The following is a 20,947-nucleotide window of genomic DNA, read 5'->3' as shown; positions in this document are numbered from 1 at the left end:
AAGTAATGAAGCAGCACATGTCGAAAAAACAACTTATCACGTTCCATATTTAATCAAAAGAAAAAATAGCACTGCTCGCTTAAATGAATCTCTTCGCACTGAATTTTATTGACAAATGTCTAACCTCTAAAATGCAGCCAGTTTCAGATGTCAAAATAAATTACACCTACAACTAACGTCATCTAACTGTGAGCCGCAGGAACTAAGTTTACCACCTAATACACCCGACATCTTGGAGTGACTGCGTTCAGCAGAGAAAGCTGCTTTGCAATTGTTGCAAAATTCGTGAATTTGATTGATGCATGCTCTTAATCTTGGCTTAGATTCAAAAATGTTATTACAATTGCAAAGCTGCTTTCTTTGCTAAATGCAATCAACGATTTGAAAATCTCTAACGTTAAAATAAACATTTTAGTCCTAAAAATTGTTGGTCCTTCTTAGAAATACACTAAACGGTTATATATTTCGTATATTAACATTTATCATGTGGATAGTTAATCCTGGCAGTAATATCAATTATTACACCAGACGTATTGGTGCAAATTTCACATTTGTTTACTTATATAAGAAGAATAAATAAATAAATTTCACTGAAATTTACTTCCCACACACACAACATTTTCTCAAAATTATACGTAAAAACCCTGTTAAAAATAAAACAAAAATATGAGCAATGATTAAAACTTACGATAAGTAGTGTAATAAATTTTAAATTAATTTTTTTATAATCTACACATAAAATGAGCGTCCATTATACATAAAATGAACATGTTACTGGCAAAATTAAATAGTCTAGAATCTTAATATTGTTACTTTAAGTTTCAAAGAGATCTTGAATGACTTCATACATCTTCACTTTCATGAACTTTTTTTCAATAAGTTATTGATCTCTCGATTACCGAGAACTCTCGATTAATGCAATTTCCTACATGAACTTATCGTCCAGTGACGAGCTAAAATTTATTACTGTTGCTAAGAAGAACGTGGGTGAAAATCAGTGTTAGCAAGTAGGTCGGTGCAATTGCAAAGTTTGAGGGACAAGTTTCGCGCCGTTACGTCAAGTTACGATGCAACATCCCATTTCAAGCAAGAAAGCCGCATACAGCGTGCATAATATTGACTACACGTGTGACAATTGCCGCGCTAGCGAGTGTGAAACCTGCGGCGAATGTTACATTCACACCACCTAGAAATTCCGCGTTATTGGCCAATATCTCCGAGAGCATCGTTGCGTAGGCATTACATGGTCGCGAAAATAGGTTTTCAGGACATAAACACAAACTACCTCGAAACTGGTATTCCGATGCAATACGCATGTTCTTATTTGGCATACTTAATGAGCAATTCACACTATGCTGTCTCTCTCTCTCTCTCTAGACTGTCGCAATTAAAACTGACTCAAACGTCGCCTATACTTGGTTCGATTTAATCGAACTGTGCATATATGTATATAAATTGAGCAATCTGTTCGATTAGTATTCTAAGATCAACCTATAAATTGCGCGTCGTAAAATATTGAAAGTCGATGGTGTAGAAGTGAAATTGGCCGCGAGAAGAGAATCGGACTAATATAAATGTGCTATTCAATGGAACATTAAAAAAACCGCACGACGTTGTCGCGATAAATCACACCCCCAATTTACGCTAATTGCAAAATGGAAGGTTTTTCAACTTCGCCGCAGTATTGACTGGACGCATCATTACGCCGGTTAAGCGATAACGCAAGCCGATGCTGGGCGCCGCACGAAAGTGAAAGTCTTCGCTTCTTCTTTTCGCGATTCGTCCCAGGAAACGATCGCGCACCCAATAATCATTCTTCTCGAGGTGAGGAGAACTACCGTGATCGGTGAAATCAGTGTTTTATATGTGGAAATAATTATGAAAGAATCATTTCTCTGTAGCGAGAAGCCACATACGCGCAGCGTCAAGAGTTAATAAGATAATTGCATATTCGTCTGGTCTTTACTATTAAGAAACATAAAAGAGAGAGCTAACTGATAAACTCTGTGCATTCTTTAGAATGTTACGCACGTCGAAAATATAGATTTAACCCGCATACAATTATATTTTTTGAGTCTGTTGGAAACCGTCACGATGAATGTTTGAATTTTTAGCTCATACATTTTTTTTATTTGGATGCTGTTATCCGTATGAAATCGAAAAAGAGAGATCTCTATAGGATAGAGAGTAGTTAATTAAAGAGTAGAAGAAGCAAAAGAGGACTCCTGAGTCGAAATTTTGATTCTATTTTAGCCTTACTATTCCATTGAACACATATTTTGATCTTTTGACCTTTTTTGATTCTATTTAATCTACCCGAGTCGAAATTTTGATTCTACTTTTAGCCTCATTATTCCATTCAACACCTATTTTAACGCAAAAAAAAGTGAAAAGGAAAATTTGAGACATTATCAGAGTCAAAATAGAAATAAATTGTATCATTAGAATTAAACCTATTTTGCTAATTTAGTTCTTACTGTTGTAGAATTCAAGATTTAACATTGAGTTAACGTTTCGATTCGGGCTAATACGTTTGAAAAAGTAGAAACAGTGTGTTGTATAGCTATTTTATCTCACGGTGAAGGCTGAAGATATTGCAACAAAGTCGTTAAATACCCAAAAAGGAAAATAAAATCATACATGGAGAAAAATAATTTGTTGGCCCAGCAAATTTTCTGCTGGTTTAGCAAAATCTTTTTGTTATTATATGAATAACAAAAAGATTTGCTAAGAGTGCTAATCATTATTTGCTGGATATAATTTATTGAATCTACAAATTATTTTACTATAAGAACAATGATGGATTTATATAAGCAGTTGCAATTTTGCTCCGATAGCAAATAAATTTGCTAAGGATAAATTATTTTGCATCAATAGTAAATTAATGTCATTCTTAGGACAAATACACTCAACAAATTTTTCTATCCTGACAACGAAATTACTTCTGCTCTGATAACGAATAATTTATAAAATTAGTTTCACGTGATATTTTGCACCGCAATGCCCATAGTTTATCAATCTTCTTGAATTAATAACTAAATTTTTTTTATATTACTACTAATATGCAATAGCAACGACGATTTTGCTAAAAGAGCAAAATTATTTTTCTCCGTGTAGATGTCTCCTTTTTGGGACAGTATAATCTAAGTCTATTAAACCCGGGCAGCTTTGAATTACTATAACCTTATTGAAAATTAATATTTTTGGACACATTTTTTCCAGAAATATAGGAAAAATAAAAATCTGCAAACAGATTGGCATTAATTCGGAATTATTCCGAACCCTTTACGGAAATTGGTGAGCGATCGAATATTCGTTTGGGTCTAACAGGCCTAACATTGTACGGTTAAAATAAAGATTTCACAAATCTAAACGTTTCTGGAATCTCATTCGCGATGAAGACGGAAACGGCACCTCACCGGACTCGATAACGACAAAAATTTGGGCGCTTTCTACTCGTGGGACAGGTGTCCACGTGTACGGACTCGAATCTTATCGGCTGTCGTAGAAAACTGGGCAGTGGCGAACCGAGCGACCTCGTAACCCAGTTGCTGGTAGCTACGAAAAATCGTTTCGCGTCGTCTTTAAGCACGCTCGCTTTTTTTCTCTTCCTTTTTATCCTGCGTTCCGCCATCGGGCCGTCATATTGAATACGGAATCGGGCGTCCGAGTTCGGCGTAGACCGTGCGTTCTGTTTGACAATAAAATCGTCCACTTTCACCTCGGCCAACCCCGAAATCCTTATACTGGCAAATACCTTCACGCACTGCGTGTCGTCGCGAGGAAAACGTGCGAAATCGCATTTTCGAACGTGGAAGGAAAGTCGATCACCGGCACAGTGCAACGAAAGTTGGCCGTAGCGCAGAAAAATTCTCAAAGGTTAATGTGCATATATACGTTTTCTCTGCACTTAACGCCCAAAACATATAATATCGATCTTAGCAGAATCCTAGAGAATTTTATTGTTGTACAGGGTGTGTCTGACGCAAGACACGACCATCGCGTGCAGGTAGGTTAGGTCAAACTGAACAAAAAAGTCCTTTACTATTTTGCAATCAACTACATAGATTCCTTAATTATTAACTAAAGAAAACTGAGGAAGAATCGTGCGCGATTATCTACTACTAACTTTCTTTAATTAATAATTAAAAAATCTACCTGGTTATTTGCGAAATACTAAAGGACTTTTTTGTTCATTTTTATCTGATACAACGGAAATTATACTTACTGTCATATTTTGCACCGCAATGCCCATCGTTTATCAATCTTCTTGAATTAATAACCCAAAATTGTGTGTGTGTGTGTGTGTGTGCGCGCGCGCGTGCGTGCGAGCGTGCGTGATTATTTGTAAAATAATAGAGGAATTTTGTGTTGAGTTTGACCTAATCTATACTTGCACACGAGCATTGTCAGATAATCGCAAATAAGAGCTTATTGGTGTTCATCAGCTTGAGTACTCTGTACTCAGAAGAATTTTTCCAAAACAGAAGTAAAATATTCTTAAGATTAGAAGAATTTAATTTTTTGTATACAAGTTTTGCTTCTCTCATTTTGCGCATTTTATCTCAAGTAAATATTTTTCTTGACTCAAAAAGAAAAAAGTTAAAATAATAATAATAATACCTAATAGATTTCCGATTAATAGTCCGCTTCATTAAAAGAAGAGTACTCTTCCGGTAAAAGTTTTACTTAGAATATAGAATTACGGGAAACAGCACCTTGCAATTAGTGTTCTTTTCTTTGGGCTGAACGGATCCCATCTGCTGTTTAGATTTTTCTTCTAACCTGATCCGAGTCTTTCTGCGGTTACCCGAGTAAGATGTTCGACCACAGATGACAAACCGTAATTCCTTATATCTGACGAAGAAAAAGTCCTTCACAATGAAAGCTCCCGATCCGATTAAGAGAGATTTATTTTATTTGCAATACACTCTTTTTAGATATCTCCCGAGAACGAGGACGCAAAAGTAGGGATAGGTGGCGCATAGTAAATGCTTTATTATCGTGAACGAAGGCATCCTACTTACCTTGTACCTTTTGTGCAAAGCGACACGGGATTTCGATACAGAGAGATTCTCGATAGCAGCGATGTGCAGCATTAGGTGTGCGCGCGATACGCGTACATATCGATGTCTTCGAGGCCGCATTGAGCTCACATTCGCCTTTCGGTTTGTGCGCTCGTCTTCTGGGCCGTGCCTTCTTCTTCTCTCGCGAGAAACATGTTTTTAACGGACGACTGACCCATATACCGGCGCTGAATAAATTTCAAGATGATGGAGAGGAAGGAAAAAAAGAAGAAAGAAAGATCCGGTACCCTCGTGGTCGACACCGGTAGATATATTCGGCTCTCCGGCATTAAGCTCGTCCGAGAGAGAGAGAGAGAGAGAGAGAGAGAGAGAGAGAGAGAGAGATTGTATTGAGCACCTGTTACAGTGGAAGGAATACCGTTAGGACGTCGTGTCAGCGGCAGGTACCACGGCTTATGGATATACGTATCTCGGCTGACTCCAGGGCCTATGCACGGCCGCGAAAACCAGCCGGTACCCGATTTGCACGCACCGTCGATCCTCGTGCGGATATTGAACAGCTGCCTCGTAGGAATTGAGCGACAGCTTCATGACGGATTTCGCGAATATTCGGAATTGATTTCAAATATCTACTTCCAGGAAGCTAATCTCCAGGCAGCGATATAATCGACAACACATCACGCTCGATGATGTCTTGAAATCGAATGTATTATCAGAGCAATCACACATCCGACTGTCGGATCATTAGATGCTGTCACTTGTTGATCGACACATTGACACTGGTTAATAAGTAGGGCGTAGAAGTTACTGAGGTTTCACGATGAGCCTTATCGATCGAGTGATTGGAAGTACATTAAAATCGATTGTTACGAGTAACGAAATGAGACAGGAAAGATTTTGTTTGTGTCAACTGACGCACGTTGAGAGCTTCTCCAAGCTGCGGGAGCTGCGGAGACAGCTGCGAATTGAGGTGCAATTATATTTTCGACCTGATGCGATAACAATCACATATACACGCATCACCGCAAAGGATCATCTCAATGTATATCAGTATCGCCCGTCTGGGAAGGCTGTTCACGAATCTCACCCCAATTTTCTTATTAACACTCAACAATGTATAAGTATCATTGAGAGAAATTATTTGATAAGAAATTAACAAACGTATATTTTCGATTAAAATACTGATAAACTTTTGTATCCGATCAGGAAACATCCGATGAGAAATATTGGTTCATAATTTTTTGATTGGTTTATCTGATGAAATGCCATTATGATCGATGAAGTATTCGATTGATCGGATATAAAAATTCATCGGTATTTTGATCGGAATGTTGATACGTTTGTTAATTTTTTATCGGGTAATTTCTCTCAGCGTACCTAATAATTATCAACAGCTAAAGATTACACTAAACAAAAAATTATTATCTTCTTGTCTTAAGATCTGACATTTTCTTGTAGAGTTGCGGTTGTCGAACACAAATCTGGACATGTCTCTATTATGTCACAAGATTTCGAGGAACGTGCCGTGAAAAGTGCTGAAAAACACATTTTTATACTTTCTAACAATTTATAGACTGGTTGGATGTATCGAAGATTTTCGTAAAATCTCAAATTAAAAATTAAGCAAATATTTTACATTAAAAAATAAGCGAATATTAGAGATGTGCGAATCAAAGATTTTTAATATCGAATCGAATCGAATTGATGGAATTTCACCCGAATCGAATCAAATCGAATGAAATCCAATCGAATCGTTAAAAGAATTTTTAATTAACATAAACATTCAATTCAACATGAAAATAGTGACTTCAGTATGAGAGAGATAACATTGATTATGTGATATCAATTCATTTTAAGATAAGAGTTATATAATATATAGTTGGTAAACGTGTATGGAATACAGTTTCAGTCTTGAAAGCTGCGCAACGACGCATATCGATCCAACAGTTGTCAGAAAGAGAGGTTTGTCTAGAAATCATTATCTTCTTTTAATATTTTTGAAGAAAATCTTAATGTATAGCAAACTTTTCCAGTCATGCTAATTGTCGTAAGGCTGGATGTCTTTAATAGTTCTTCGTTAATGCTAATATCCGCGATCCGTATTTGAATATTTTCGATTCGAAATTTTAGAATTATTCGGACTCGAATAGTTCGCACATTTCTAGCAAATACAAGTATCTTAAAGGTCTTGCACAAAATGTATTAACCAAAGAAATTAACAATCCTTTATTGTTCTATATATCTTCTAATTTTTTCCACTGCATTTTGGGGTAATTCACTCCAAAAAACAGTTCAAATAGTGAAAGACGAGTAACTTTGAACTCTGAACTTTAAAATTCAATGGAGAAAATTGGAAAATAAAATTAGGAGATTAAAGAACCATTAATTTCCTTGATTAATACAATTTAAATCTTTAACTTGCTTTGTTTTTTGCTTTGCTTCTTTGTTTATTTTTTTAATGTTGAGTAGTTTTAATTTGACCTTAACTTTTAATTTGACCTTACAAAAAGTCTCTAGTACATTTTCCCTCTTTTCCCAGTGCAAAAATATAAATTATTGAAAAGTACAAAAAATGGATTTTTCAACATCTTTTACGACAGGTTTCTCGAAATTTTAACCTGATGAAAATATTTTTTGCTTAGATTCATGTTTAATAGTTATAAATTTATAAAGAATTCACTTACCGAACTTAAAACAAATTTGCTATTGCTCAGTTATTAGGATTTTTCTCTGTGCATCATTTTTTGTGGGAAAATTTTATATATTAATTTATAAATCATATAAATTTGTACAGAGAAAGAGGAAAAAAGATTACTGTAACTACAAAACAAGAGAAACACGAAGATATGTTTCTTCCGTTACGCATTTACGCTCTTGACTATTGAAGAAGATGTGACAGATGTCTGGCGATGATTAAGGTTCGATCGTAATTTTGGCACTCTCATATTACGTTGCGAACAGCACATCGTACGATTCCACCAGAATTGCTCACGATGTAAAGAGAGATGACATACTTAGTGCCTATCGTACACTCACGATTCGCCTCCGTAATCGCCTCATATGACGTAGCTATATTTCGCGCGAGACCATTCTAACACTACTCAGACTTCAAGCGAAGATTAGATCTATCGGCTTATCGCTTCGTAGTAGCGTTAATCAATTACACGGTTGTCGATGCTTTATTGCACACGAATTTTTAAGATCTCAACTGAATATACCGTTATGAATCGTGTATAGACGATTCTCAATATTATGGAAATGAAACGGACAAAGATTGTGTCGTCGTCTAGAAAGCGTTTTCCAAATTCATTACAATCCACAACGAGACGCGCGATAAAAGTCGCTAAATATGAGGTAAGCGATTGCCATCTCCCGTGTGACCTCGCGAAACGTGACATCGATGGCGCGTCGAAATTTCACGACATCTAAGAGGGGGGATTAACCTCTTCACGAACGATTAACTTCACCCTCCGATTCTTACCTAATACAGTAACGGCACTTCGCCTCTCCGCTTTTACGGCGGATCGTTGCGCAAAGAACTTCTCTGAAGGAGCGTTTCCACGCGCGGCCAAGAGAACGGAGGCCGGGAGCGCGCCCCGTGTCGTCGCTGTTACGGCGACGGATAATGACAGTTATGCTGATGATGATGAGACCCTGCCTCGACGACGACGATGACGACGACGGCGACGACCGGCGCAGCGAAGCGGGCACTCGTAAATTCGTGCGTGAGTCGACCTCGTGGGAGGCCACACGTACAGAATAAAGTTCCGCATTCTCGGCCCACAGCCCGAGGCACCTCTCAACCTCCTCCTCGTGTCTCCGCGAACCTCATCTGTGCCCTCTCCTTCTCTTCCTCCTCCTCCCCTGCCCCGTAGCCCGCTACCTCTCTTTAAATCTTCCTGACCTCATCGAGATGCCAGATTCCGCGAGAATTACGCCGACCGATTTACCGCGGGTCGTTTGGAGTGGGGCGATTGGAGGACTACTTGTCGCGAAATTTGTCGTGTACGATGCCGTCTATTGTGATGTTTACTGTGTAAGAGGAGAAGAGATAGAACGTGGTTACAATAGATAGTCAGGAACATACTTGTCAGTGCGTAATTAATAAAGCACGACTAGTTAACTTGATAAAATTCTCATACACGGGGTATTTCCTTTCGCATTTTGTAAAATAAATTAGATGCGATAGAGAATGTCTTTAATTTGTGGGTTAATTGTTTTTTTTAGATGATGATTGGGGCGCGCCAAACGAAGAGAACGATTATCTGCCGGAAGTGGAAACGGCCGCTTCGAGTCTGACGTTGCCGCGACTACCGCGGAGCCCGGAAAGACTGCCCAATCAGGTGAACAGGGGAGTTTCACCGAGCTGCAACAGGAATCGAAGAGCGGCAGAGTTCAGACAGCGATCGCCAAGTCCTCAATACCAGCCCAGGGTCAATCCCAGCGAAGTGACCAGTCCTAGAGAGAGGTTCCAAGATGCCAAGGAAATGTTTAGGGCTATGGAGAGGGAGGCCATCGCGAGACCCGTTCTCTCCAGGCAAAGAGACATCGAGCATCATCCTGTTCACAGGTGCTCGCTCGGATGTTCATTTTGTCACAACGACGACTGTCACTGGTGTAAAGTAATTGATGTGCATGATGTGCTGGTCAAAGAGAGAATTCACGACTTTCGAATGTTTCATAGACACTGTTGAGAGCTACTTGCTTTCCTCGGCCCGCGTAATAAAAAATCACTTATTGAACGATATAGGAACTAAAGTAAAAAGAAGCAATGCCCAAATCTGGACATTTTTATTGTTTTGGTTTTTCAACGTGAACATTTAAACTTTTAACATAAAAAGTCTTAAGAAAATATTAAATATCGTTGTAATGCAGCTTCATATTGTTCTGCAGTTTTTTTTTACATGGTTATATAGAATTTCAAATGTTTATACAAAGTGAAGGTACAAATGAATTGCGGAATAGCCCATGTTATACCAAAAACTTTGCAAATAAAAATGTTTTCAAATTTTTGTTACAACATAGAGTATCTTAATTTTTAATATAGAGAGAATATATACATATATTAAATATCCACATATATCTATGTTGAAAAGTAAATAGTCGTACTAAAGTGAGAGAATTAAAGCCTTTAAGAGCTATTCGAGGTTGTCTAGTGCGAACCGAAATTTATGTGAGAAGATAATAATGTTTGACAGTGTTTAACGCACGCAACCGGTTTTTCCGGTCTATCATATGTGGCGAATCAGACTCCCACGTCAAACTGACCCTTTATCCCAATTAATATTTATAATATCAATGCTCATTTCCTATTCCAGTTAATTATATATTTTTTATTCGAGAGAGAGAGAGATTTAAATTTATTATTCTCCCATAATATTTCAGTTTGCGTTGGATAACCGTGAATATCTGTTAAAAGTTCTAACTTTAATTTGAATATTAGCAGAGTCTGTTTAGATATTTTAGATATTCGTACTTAAAGACCAGAACAATAAGATATCTTAAGATACGTGCCTAGGCATTGGTGCTTTTTATACGCAATGAAACTTAGCTTTTATCTAAAAGATAAATTTCCCAGCGATTTCACAGAGGCTGGTTTGCGAATGCATTCTAACTCACAAAGCGTTTATCGGGTGATCAGATAGCTGCATGAACCGATTGTAAGTAAAAGTCGGAATGCAGTGTCGTTGTCGAGAGTATCGGTTCAGAAATCTAAACACGACGTCGAGCGTTGTCACCATGCGTTTCGTTTTGCACGTATATGGTTCTGTTCAGCTTTCCACGTTCGGACAGGTTTAGAGAGAGATGCGAGTAACGAACAATTTCACCGATCAAACGCATTCCTACGAGAGATTTATAAGAGTACAAATTGATACGTTCGATTGAAATGGAAATTACAGTTAGCGTCGATATTCTACATTTCTAGGAATTTTTAATAGGAAATCTTTCTTTCACATGTAATTCCTTATTCTCTTTTTTTTATAAAAAAGGAGATATTCTGCAATTTCAATAAGTTAAAATGACAATTTATAAAATGATAATTGTGAAGTAGTATTATGTTTTTAAGCTTTTCGTGTAAAATCTATGATTCGTCATTAACTGATTGTTATATTGTAATGTTATAAAGTTGTAATGTCATTTGACAGGGTTGAATCGGCCAGACAAGCTCACGACGACCGATCAAGCCGCCAATATCCGGCTAGTATGAACTCCATGTCCTCGCACGAGCATGTGATCAGACGAAATCAGACAGACGCGTTGGACCGCGAAAATGGCGTGTCATACAAGGGCAGACCGCGACCCAGAACTCACCATTACGCAATTGAACGTCCACTCGAAACGGAAAGTTCAAAGCCACGACCTAGAAGCTTCTACGAAGACTTGCCGATTGGTAGGGATTTCAGAGACCAGAGGAATCCCGTTGATCAAAGAGAAGTAAGTAAGATTGTTTATGATTTGCACTGTCGGTGTAAATCATATCCTCACCTGTCACTTACTACTCATTGTGCAGATGAGAGATTTTCGCGAGCAACGCACGCAACACTCACGGGAACTTCGCGAAAAATTGCGCACGAGGAGCACAACCTACCAGGAGTTGTCGGAGCATGAAAGATATCCTGGACTCGATCGTGAAAGTGCCAGACCAGCGTTGGAAATGGCCCCGGCGCTCGGTAGATATCGCTACAGCTACGCCGAGCCGCCGAGACTGGGTCTAGCAGCGCTCCATCCTTACTGACGGATTAGCCTGTTAATTAATGAATTATTTAATTAATCGACATATCGCATCGTTATCACGCATTATTCGTATCACGCCTTGATCAGTTCAGTGTGTTCAGTGTGTTTGCGACTGGTGGTGAGCCTTGATTCCGTTATCGTAATACAAAGTAGGAATGGAGAGAGGAGGTCGGGGATCGCGATATGAGAACTTTCGTTTCTCAATTTTGGAGCGCCGTTTTCTAATGTCATCTTTCGCTGTCGTTCTGGTTAGTTACATTCTGTACAGAGACTGCGACAGACTGCACAGGGTTGAAGTTTTGATGCAACTGTTAATCATTGGCACGCATACGTAAACTTCATCAATAGGAAATATTGCAAAATAGGTGTTTCTTTGATAATCTCAAATGACAGACTCTTAATCACTTAATTACAGACATTGTGAGTCGTTTTGTTCACTCCTCTCACTGAACAGTCAATGGCATAATTGGAGATTGTGTATGTATATGTAACGAGAGTAAATTAGCTTGTATATGTATTACACTTTCGAGATGAATACAATTATGTACCGTTTTATGTATCATTGTTGTCAAATACGAACGCAGGATGTCGTTGATAAAACCCAGATAGACATATTGTCTGCTTAGTGACTGGCACAAATACATAAAGATACGTCCTCGTAAGACAAGAATTTTGTCAGAATTTTGTTATACAAAGTATCTCAAAACAATCTCAGAAGTTCTCGCGGAGGCATAGTACGGATTAATGTGAATATAAAACTCCCATACCGTTTTGCCATATTCGCAATAATTATCGAGATATTAATTAAAGAAAATTTGGGAATGATCACGTGTGAAATATGATAGATGAGCTGTAGTGGCGATATCTACCGTCGTGTACTTATACGTTCAACTGAGCTAAAAATTCTGTATCTTTTTCCTAATGAATTTATAGATTTTTAGTTATTAATTAAAGAATATTAATGTATTATCGCGAGTAACTACCCGCCAATCTTCTTTAGTTAAGAATTAAAAATCTACAAAGTTATTAGGAAAGAGGACTCTTTTGTTCAGTTCGACCTAATATACAAGCACACGATGGCAGACGTCGTCACTACAACTCATCTACCATATCTCGCGTGATCACTCACAAAATTTTTTTAATTAATGTCTGGATAATTATTGCGGATATCACAAAACGGTATAAGACTTTTATGTTTAGCTCAATCTATGTTATGCCTTCACGAGAGCTTCGGAGGTTGTTCTAGGATACTCTGTATAGGTGAAGTCACTTGATGCCATAAAAATTGTAGTAAAATTGCAGTAATATTCTGATGCCATGAAAATTACTATTCATCTTGCCGGAAAGAGAATACAATTGATCCGGAATTACTGTAGAAATGAAAAATAATTATTTTGATTAATATTATGGCCTAATAAATACGTATTTCTTAGAGCAAACATGTCTTAAGCATGTTGTGCTGTTATAATAACATCACAAAGTATGCATTTAATATTTTCCATAATATGTTCAACATTTTTGTCTATCTAGTTCCGAATGTGAGAACGACTTCTAATTTGACGATCCCGAGTACGTACTATATTGTTATTCGTCGGATGCCACACTAACAACAATAATAACAATAATAACAATAATATTGATATAATAACGATATCAATAATAATCGTAACAACAAGTCTCCGTATTTTTCATTTTCCTCTATCGATCGATCAAAGTCGCACGGCTGAAAATCCCGTTTAAACATACAGAAATTTCGTTTTATAAATATTTGAAGAATATTATTTATCTGTTGGAAGTCGCTATGACGAGCGATTAAACTTAACTTATAATTTTTTTGTTTTGTTCGGATGGTGTTATCTGTGTGAAATTAGAAGAGAGAGATGTATACAAGACAGAGCATAATTAAATTAAAGTTAGGAAGAGCAAAAGAAATTAACAAGTTTGGAAGTGTAAAAGCAGTATGTGATATAGTCATTTTATCTCACAAGAGAGAAAGAGATTGAAGACGCTAAACTTTCAAAAAAAAGAGCATTGCATTCTTAGATATTGACAATTTGATATTAATTTTCAGAATGTGCAATGTATTATTATCCGGCTATTATCCACTCTCGTCTTTCCTTTTTTAGTAGAAAAAATCAAATTTTCGATAAATTTACTTTCTATCATGTGTCCAATTATCAGATAAGACGCCACTTCATATAATTTTTAAACCTTTGCAAGATTCTTTCTTGCGCAATATAAAGATGAAAGCAATTTAAATTTTTCATTGCATAATCTCCTTTCATCCCGTGTTAGGACACACAGAATAATATATCTCGATTTCCAATTGCACAACTGAGATTCTTATTTAAACGAGATGGCTCGTTTATAGTATCGTCCACGTTTAATTTATTCCGCAGATTCATATCGCCGATAGCATTGGCAGTTACGTAAAGAAGTTACTCAGTTGTGCAAAATGAATTCGGGGAAGCCTGCGAAGACACACACGGGATGTGTGCGCAAGGTGAAAATCGGACCAGCATGGCGTAAGAAATAATCTCTCCGGCTCCCAAGAAAGATAATAACCTCAGGCTGTATTACATTTCATCGCAGCTTACACCTCGGATATAGCGGGTTCGTCATATCTCGTACTCATCGAACGAAAAAGAAACATATTCTCCTATCGGAATTTGACGCAGCAGAAATATATGAAAAAATAATTCGCGTGCACTTCGCGTGCAACGCTTATCGCAAGGATAAATTAGCAATTTTTGCACAGTTTCGAAAACTTATCACGGAATGAGAAACGGCTAGTATTTGAATCCGGATCCGTAAGCTCGCCATATAAACCGGTTAGGATAATTAATTATTTTCGTAGTTAACAAAGCAGGAAGTAGTAGAAGTTCCTTTACGAATGAGTAGAAATCTCTCGCACCCGTTAATAACATTAACAGATCTTTCTTCTGCGTATCTTCTTGTTTGATTAGACTTTCGTGATTTGCCTTTCGTCTTCTTTCGAATTATTTCACTGAAATATCAGAATAATCATTGGATCACATTAGACACGCTTCACGAAATTAACTAATGTTATTCCCCAATTAGACAAATTATATTAATGATATGTAAAGTGTTATGAGCTCCGTCATTTGTTAGACTCTGCGTGTGACCGCGATGCATTTCTAATGCATTTTCCGTAGGTGCTCCTAGCAACGTGCAATATGTGCTTACATGTAAAAACAACGAAATGATGGTAGCTGGGAATGTCTGCGTATTGACTTTCAATGTTCGCGTTAAGAGGAGAAATGCTGTGTACGAAACGGCCTCGCGCAGAAGAAATTGATATACTTCGCGGTTTACGAAGGAAAGTGCAACAAGCGCGTTAGTGTAATTTCGTGAAAGTCTTTTCGCCTGGGACATAATACCGAGCGCATTTCGACATTTCCAATTTATAGGTGTTCATTTCGCTCGTGTTTTGTTATTTATTACGATTCAGAGGTATTTCAGTCTACACGGCGATCTTTGTGCCTCGAAGCTGCTGTTACATGCAATTCTTCCCCACGAAATGCGAGAAGTTCCCGAGAAGTTTCGCAAATCGTAATCACCCTCGGCCTCAGTTTTGCAAGACCCGAGCCGAGATTAAGACGCGTGGAATTGTCGCTGCGTCGCTTTTCCCGCTGATGAGCTCCGCAATCGCGCGGAACATTGCTCCATCCTCGGAAGAGGCCATATATACCGGGTGACCGTTACCGTTGCCTGCGTCGGAAACGGTACCGCGTGAGTTCTCGTGTGATAAAGTGACTCGCGCTTAATGTAATTCACGAGTTCGATTACCGTTGCGTTAAGACGCTTTGCTTGCCGCTTCTAAAAGTGGATTCTCAGACACGACTGTTGCCGCGTCCTTTGAATGCAAAAGTAACGAACGATCGCCTCTCGCGCCAGTCTACACGAACGTGCTTATACTCTCACGGAGAACGATATCATTACTATTATTATTATCATTATTATTGTTATATTCTGTTGTTATTATATTGTCCTACCTGAACAAAAGCGCACGGAAAAAAGGACATATGCTACATGTAGACAATTAAATATAATTTGCTGTATTAACCACTCTTCCTTTGCTGCAGGAGTCAATTTCCTTGCTATGATAACAAGAAAATCTGCTCCTGCAATAAAAAAAGTAGGTAAATTATGTTTAGTTGTCCATCTGTAACAAATTTGCCACGTTAGCCACTTTTCTTGCTGTAAGAGCAGATTTTCTTATTATCATAGCAAGAAAATAGATTCCTGCAGCAAAAAAAAAGTAGCTAACACAGCGATTTATATTTAACTGTCTATATGTAGCAAATTAGTTTGCTGCTGCAGCAAATTATTTTTTTCCTTAATTTAATTCGAGCGATTTCGACGAGAGCGCAACGTCTCTCCGTCTCTATCGGACTCGAGATGCGAGATCCATCGATTCGTAGATGGTACCGCGCGCGTGTCGGTATGTGCGTGTAAGCGCAATACGGATAAACAGGCTCCCCTTCTCTGGCAAAGGGATTCAGTGCTTCGAACCTGCTTGCTTCTCTCGATGGCAGTGACCTGTTATAGGGGTCTCACGCGCCCGAGGGCCTTTATACTCTCGCGCACGCGATAGTTCCTGGTTTAATGCCAGACGCTGTATTTGCGCGCTCTAAATCTATATATCGCGATCTCGCCTTATCCTTCATTCGCGCCGCGAAAGAAAGTTGAAACAGAATGCCTGAAACTTTTCGCTCTATTCGCCTGAGAATATCATGACGTGCTTCCTATCGCAATATATTCGTATCGATTTCTTATGGAACTATTTCTTCAAGATAGAGATCACTGATCTTAGCGTATATTTGTGTGTGTAAACATATTGTCTAGTTTTATAAAATATAATAACGATTTTGATGTATTGACATATAATAACGAGATGCTGGAGGAAGTTTATATGATTACAAGAATGTCTAGAAAGTATTCAGACATAATGGTCTTTTAGCAACATTCGTAAATTATACACCTGTGGCCGACCGAGTGTCGCAATCTCCAGACTGAGCAGAATAATGCCAAACGCATACGAAGGTATGCGGTCGCTGAATAAATACATGAGCAGCTTTTAGGCGCGGTCATGTGCTCCGAGCAGATCTGTGATTTCGCACGCAATACGGCCTGTCTTTCGCGAATGCCTCATACACTTCGATTACCATCAATAGGCACGACGACGAGTCACTATGAGCCGACCTCGTGCCTATCTAAAAGCAGAAGTACGTGACGGAAAAACGGATGCTACGTGTCGGAAGTGCCGTTGCTCCCGATGCGCATACGAGGAGGAATTTTTTATGCTTTTTCTACGTGATTATCTTGTCACTCGTATAATACTCTTTGGATTGTAAAGGATTAAATTATCTCGTCGTACGGCTACATTCTCTCAGACATTTTAAATATGTCCCTTGCGCGTTTTCTATCGGTATTATTAGAGAATTTTATGATAAAAATTACTATAGAATTTGGAAATCAAGGAATATATCAACATTCTGCAATAATTGATAATCTTTTTATTTCATACGTGTATGTTATTTATATTTTAGTTTTAGCTACTCATATTTTATTTATATTTCGATTAGAGAGAGTTATTTATATTTTTGGAACTGAAATGCTATTAAATATTTACTATGTTTTTAGCGAAACTTATTATGTTCTTCAAGATAAACTTTACTCTAGAATGTTGTCACTAAGTGACTGTCACTCTTAACAGTCTATTCGTGCACTACTAACAGCATAGTAAAATTGGAAAGAACATATATACGAAAAAAATAGTATAATATTGTCTCTGTGTATATTTCGTTAGATTATTTTTCAATATTCGATTAATATTGTTCGAAAAAAACAGTAGAATAATTCATTTAGCGTGACAAGTGTTGCAAATATTAGCGGCACATTTTCAGTAAAGCGCAAAACGCAAATTATTCACAGCGTTTTGAGATTCAATCGCCTTTTTAGTCAGTAAAAGTGAACCGTCACGATAGCGGCAGCGGCGCACCGCACATCTGTTCTGTGGCGTTTGTATCTCCCGTTACTCAACGTGGAGACTTCAATGCCGGGTCGCGCTATCGACCACCGCGAGCGGACAGCACCGAGTGCAATCGAATGCGAGCAATTCGCAGCATAAAAGTAGTTAAATGGAACGGAACCAACCGCTCGTTGGAACCTGTTGAAAAAGTCTAATAACAATTTACTCACATACAGATTGGCAGTTAATTGTGCGTAAGAGATATAATCACATAGAGAAATAATTATTATAAATTGTGGTCAAGAAAAATATTTTTTTATTAAATTCTACTATAATGTTAGTGATAAGAACCTTATATACATATTACTCTATTTTCGTATTAGAAAAAGAAATGCGGTTAGGATCAGAAATAACGATGATTTTAATTAGATCGACAATTTTTCTTCTTTCGACTTTTTTCTCTCAGTATGCTACCATAACAATCTTTCACGATACTTAAATTTAGATAATATTCTAATTTACGTTCACAATTTAAATAACAAACATATAAGTAAAAATAAACAAATAACAAGTTTTATATGTACAATTTTGGTAAAATTATGCGCATTTTTTTAAAAGGATTACGATTACGAATTACGTCGACTTCGACATGATTCGTGATTTACAGCGCTTAAGCGTCTTTTCCTATACGTTTCACCAAACTTTCTCGCGGTTTAATCGCGCGGACGTCGTCATTTACGCATCGTGGAAGTTCCAGGCATGCGGAAAACAATTGGCCGTCGCATGTGAAAGAAACCACCGCGCCTCGGCGAACCGGCGGCGGTGCACGCGGGTATTTATGCCGGGTCGACAAACTTGTGCGTTTCATAGATTTTTGCGAGTACGCTAAGACCTCGGCCGTCGCCTCTGTTTGCATAAAACTTTCGAATTGTCCGCTCGACCGTCTGTTAGAAAGCCGTTAAAATCCCCGACGTGGCGGCATGCTTTCTCGCGACGCCCAGCCACGCCGATTCATCGGATTTAACTCATTTTGTCAGGATGGATCAGTTCCGTCTGAGGATTACTCACTTCAAGGACACGTGCGAATCGGAAGCATCATCTGTTATACAACAATCAGTTATCCTGACCTGAATAATAAATATTGATTTGCACACTTACTACACCCAACCGTTATGACCTTTCATTGTCTTAAATATGAATATATATAAGAGGATTTCCATTTTTTATTAATTTTTTATATATTATACAAAAGAATGACTATTTTTTATACCAGGAGAATTGTTTTAACATTACTTAACTTTTTTAAGGGGCATTTGGTTTAAGTAGCGAAAAAATAGATTTTTACTAATTTTTTTTAATAAACAAATAAATATATCAATATAGAGTTTTGACCATACCATTTAGCATTGTTTTAAGTATTTAAATATTATCAAAGTAAAAATTATTAAAATACAATTTTTATTTTAAAAAATTGAAATTTAGTCGTTCAGATTTTTTAAACGCGGTGTGATCGAACAATTTTAACTGATGTTACAGCTCGTATAATAATCTGAAACAAACAGGACAAGAAAATTTAAAAATTACATTAAATTTGCTGGAGAATAAATGTTTGTTACATGCAGAAAATCAAAATTTAACAAAATGACGACACTTCAAAGTTATAAGTTTATTATTCAAAGTTACAACTTCGAAGTTCATTTTTCCTCTCTCCCTCTCCTATTACCGAGAAAAATACTAATTTTGGAAATTTTTCAAAGAATATTTAGGTTTATCCTTCAAAAAATACAATACAGTTTTTAAATTAATTTTTTTGAAAAAATTAGTAAAGACCTGCTATTTTTCGGTTATTTAAACCAGAACCTTCTCTGAAGAATAGTTCCAGTAGATTAATAGCCCCGCCATTATCCTCGTATGTATATCATCGACAAGCGAACTGGTCACATGAATAAACGCTGTCGAGCATGTGTACTCGAGATGTCGCACGGGAAACGGAGTACACGAAAAGAGGGGATTGGAGAGGATTCTTGGACAAGAGGTGATTGCACTGTACACACCATGTTTGAATTCTTTGTAATTAACGTGACGACGACCTACTGACCTACTCGACGTCGATCGATTTTCGTCTGCCGGTTTTGGACAAATTTAACGTACGTAGATTTCTACATATATATACGTAAATTTAAACGGTTTGAAATAACAAAGCTGAGATTGTCTCCAGATTGAACTGGACTTGCTAATAATTTATTTTTATAACAAATTGGGAGGGACCGCGGCATTTTCGACTTATGGGGGTCTCGTGAATTGGACGTTATACACACCAGCCGTCCTTCGAGGCACATGAAAGCACATTCGAAGGCCGACGATCTCAATCCTAAAATGCCACGATGGAGTCGACTCTTTGCATACTAACCAGCCATTTCAGATTGTCTCGGACATATCTATTTTCAACAAAAAAAAAAAAAAGAAACACGATAAATAGCAGAGGACCTGCGACGTTTCTTTTTACGACATTTTTTTTAATAAAAAATGTCGTCGTGCTGGAACATGGTATTTGGGACATAACTATGTGTATCTATATCGGGAAAGATGATGATCTTAAAATAACACGTACAGTCTTCACAAAGCGGCTATAAAAAAGTGAATTCTCTAATCTTATTTTTAAAGGAGCATAAGAGATAATATTTTCCACTACAGTGCATGCCATCAGGTTCTAAAATATTTTCCAAGATACGATCTGCGGGCTTCTCAGTAGCAAACTTCAAGAACCGTGAAGCGACGAATCATAATCGGATCTCAAGCTTGTATCTTTAACGTTATAATTGTGATACAGTTACACGCAACAGTACTCCAGTTAATTCTTACGTTTCGCGTCGAACGGAAATGAGTCCGCTGCATTCGCCCGCTTCTAAATATGTCAGCTCTGTCTGCGAAAGGATTCGAGAAGAATTCCCACTGAAAAATGCTGACATTGGCCCACGGTCAGGGTCCCGGTCACGCGACCCTGATTCTGCGTCTACGCGATTTCACATTGCGACACGAACCCGCCATTGGATTTTCCCGTCGTACTGTCAATGACACACTCGTGGATAATTAGTATAGAAAAACGTTCGTCGTCGTCGTCGTTATTTTGTTTCTCCGCGATGAAAACGAGTGACTAACTCTATGGAAAAAGCGTCGTTCCTGTGAAATT

The 20,947-nt window shown here is 37.7% G+C and overlaps 1 protein-coding gene across 4 annotated transcripts in view; it reads left to right on the top strand.

Moving 5' to 3' along the window:
• LOC116847570 overlaps positions 1-12,317 on the top strand; it is a 24,777-nt gene extending 12,460 nt beyond the window's left edge. For 3 of the 4 annotated variants that reach the window (XM_032822678.1, XM_032822676.1, XM_032822677.1), the window contains exons 6-8: positions 9,255-9,597; positions 11,174-11,462; positions 11,539-11,763. In XM_032822678.1, the coding sequence (XP_032678569.1) occupies positions 9,255-9,597; positions 11,174-11,462; positions 11,539-11,763 (857 nt within the window). Of the gene's footprint in view, positions 1-9,254; positions 9,598-11,173; positions 11,463-11,538 lie in introns of all 4 variants that reach the window. The other variant, XM_032822680.1, reaches the window with a different exon arrangement.
• Positions 12,318-20,947: the final 8,630 nt, after the last annotated feature.

The sequence above is a fragment of the Odontomachus brunneus genome, unplaced genomic scaffold, assembly GCF_010583005.1.
Source record: "Odontomachus brunneus isolate Ranch 3 - 2012 unplaced genomic scaffold, Obru_v1 Obru_scaffold_080, whole genome shotgun sequence".
NCBI classification, from domain to species: domain Eukaryota; kingdom Metazoa; phylum Arthropoda; class Insecta; order Hymenoptera; family Formicidae; genus Odontomachus; species Odontomachus brunneus.
Note: the sequence above shows the minus strand (reverse complement) of the source record. Positions and strands in the feature narration are given on the sequence as shown.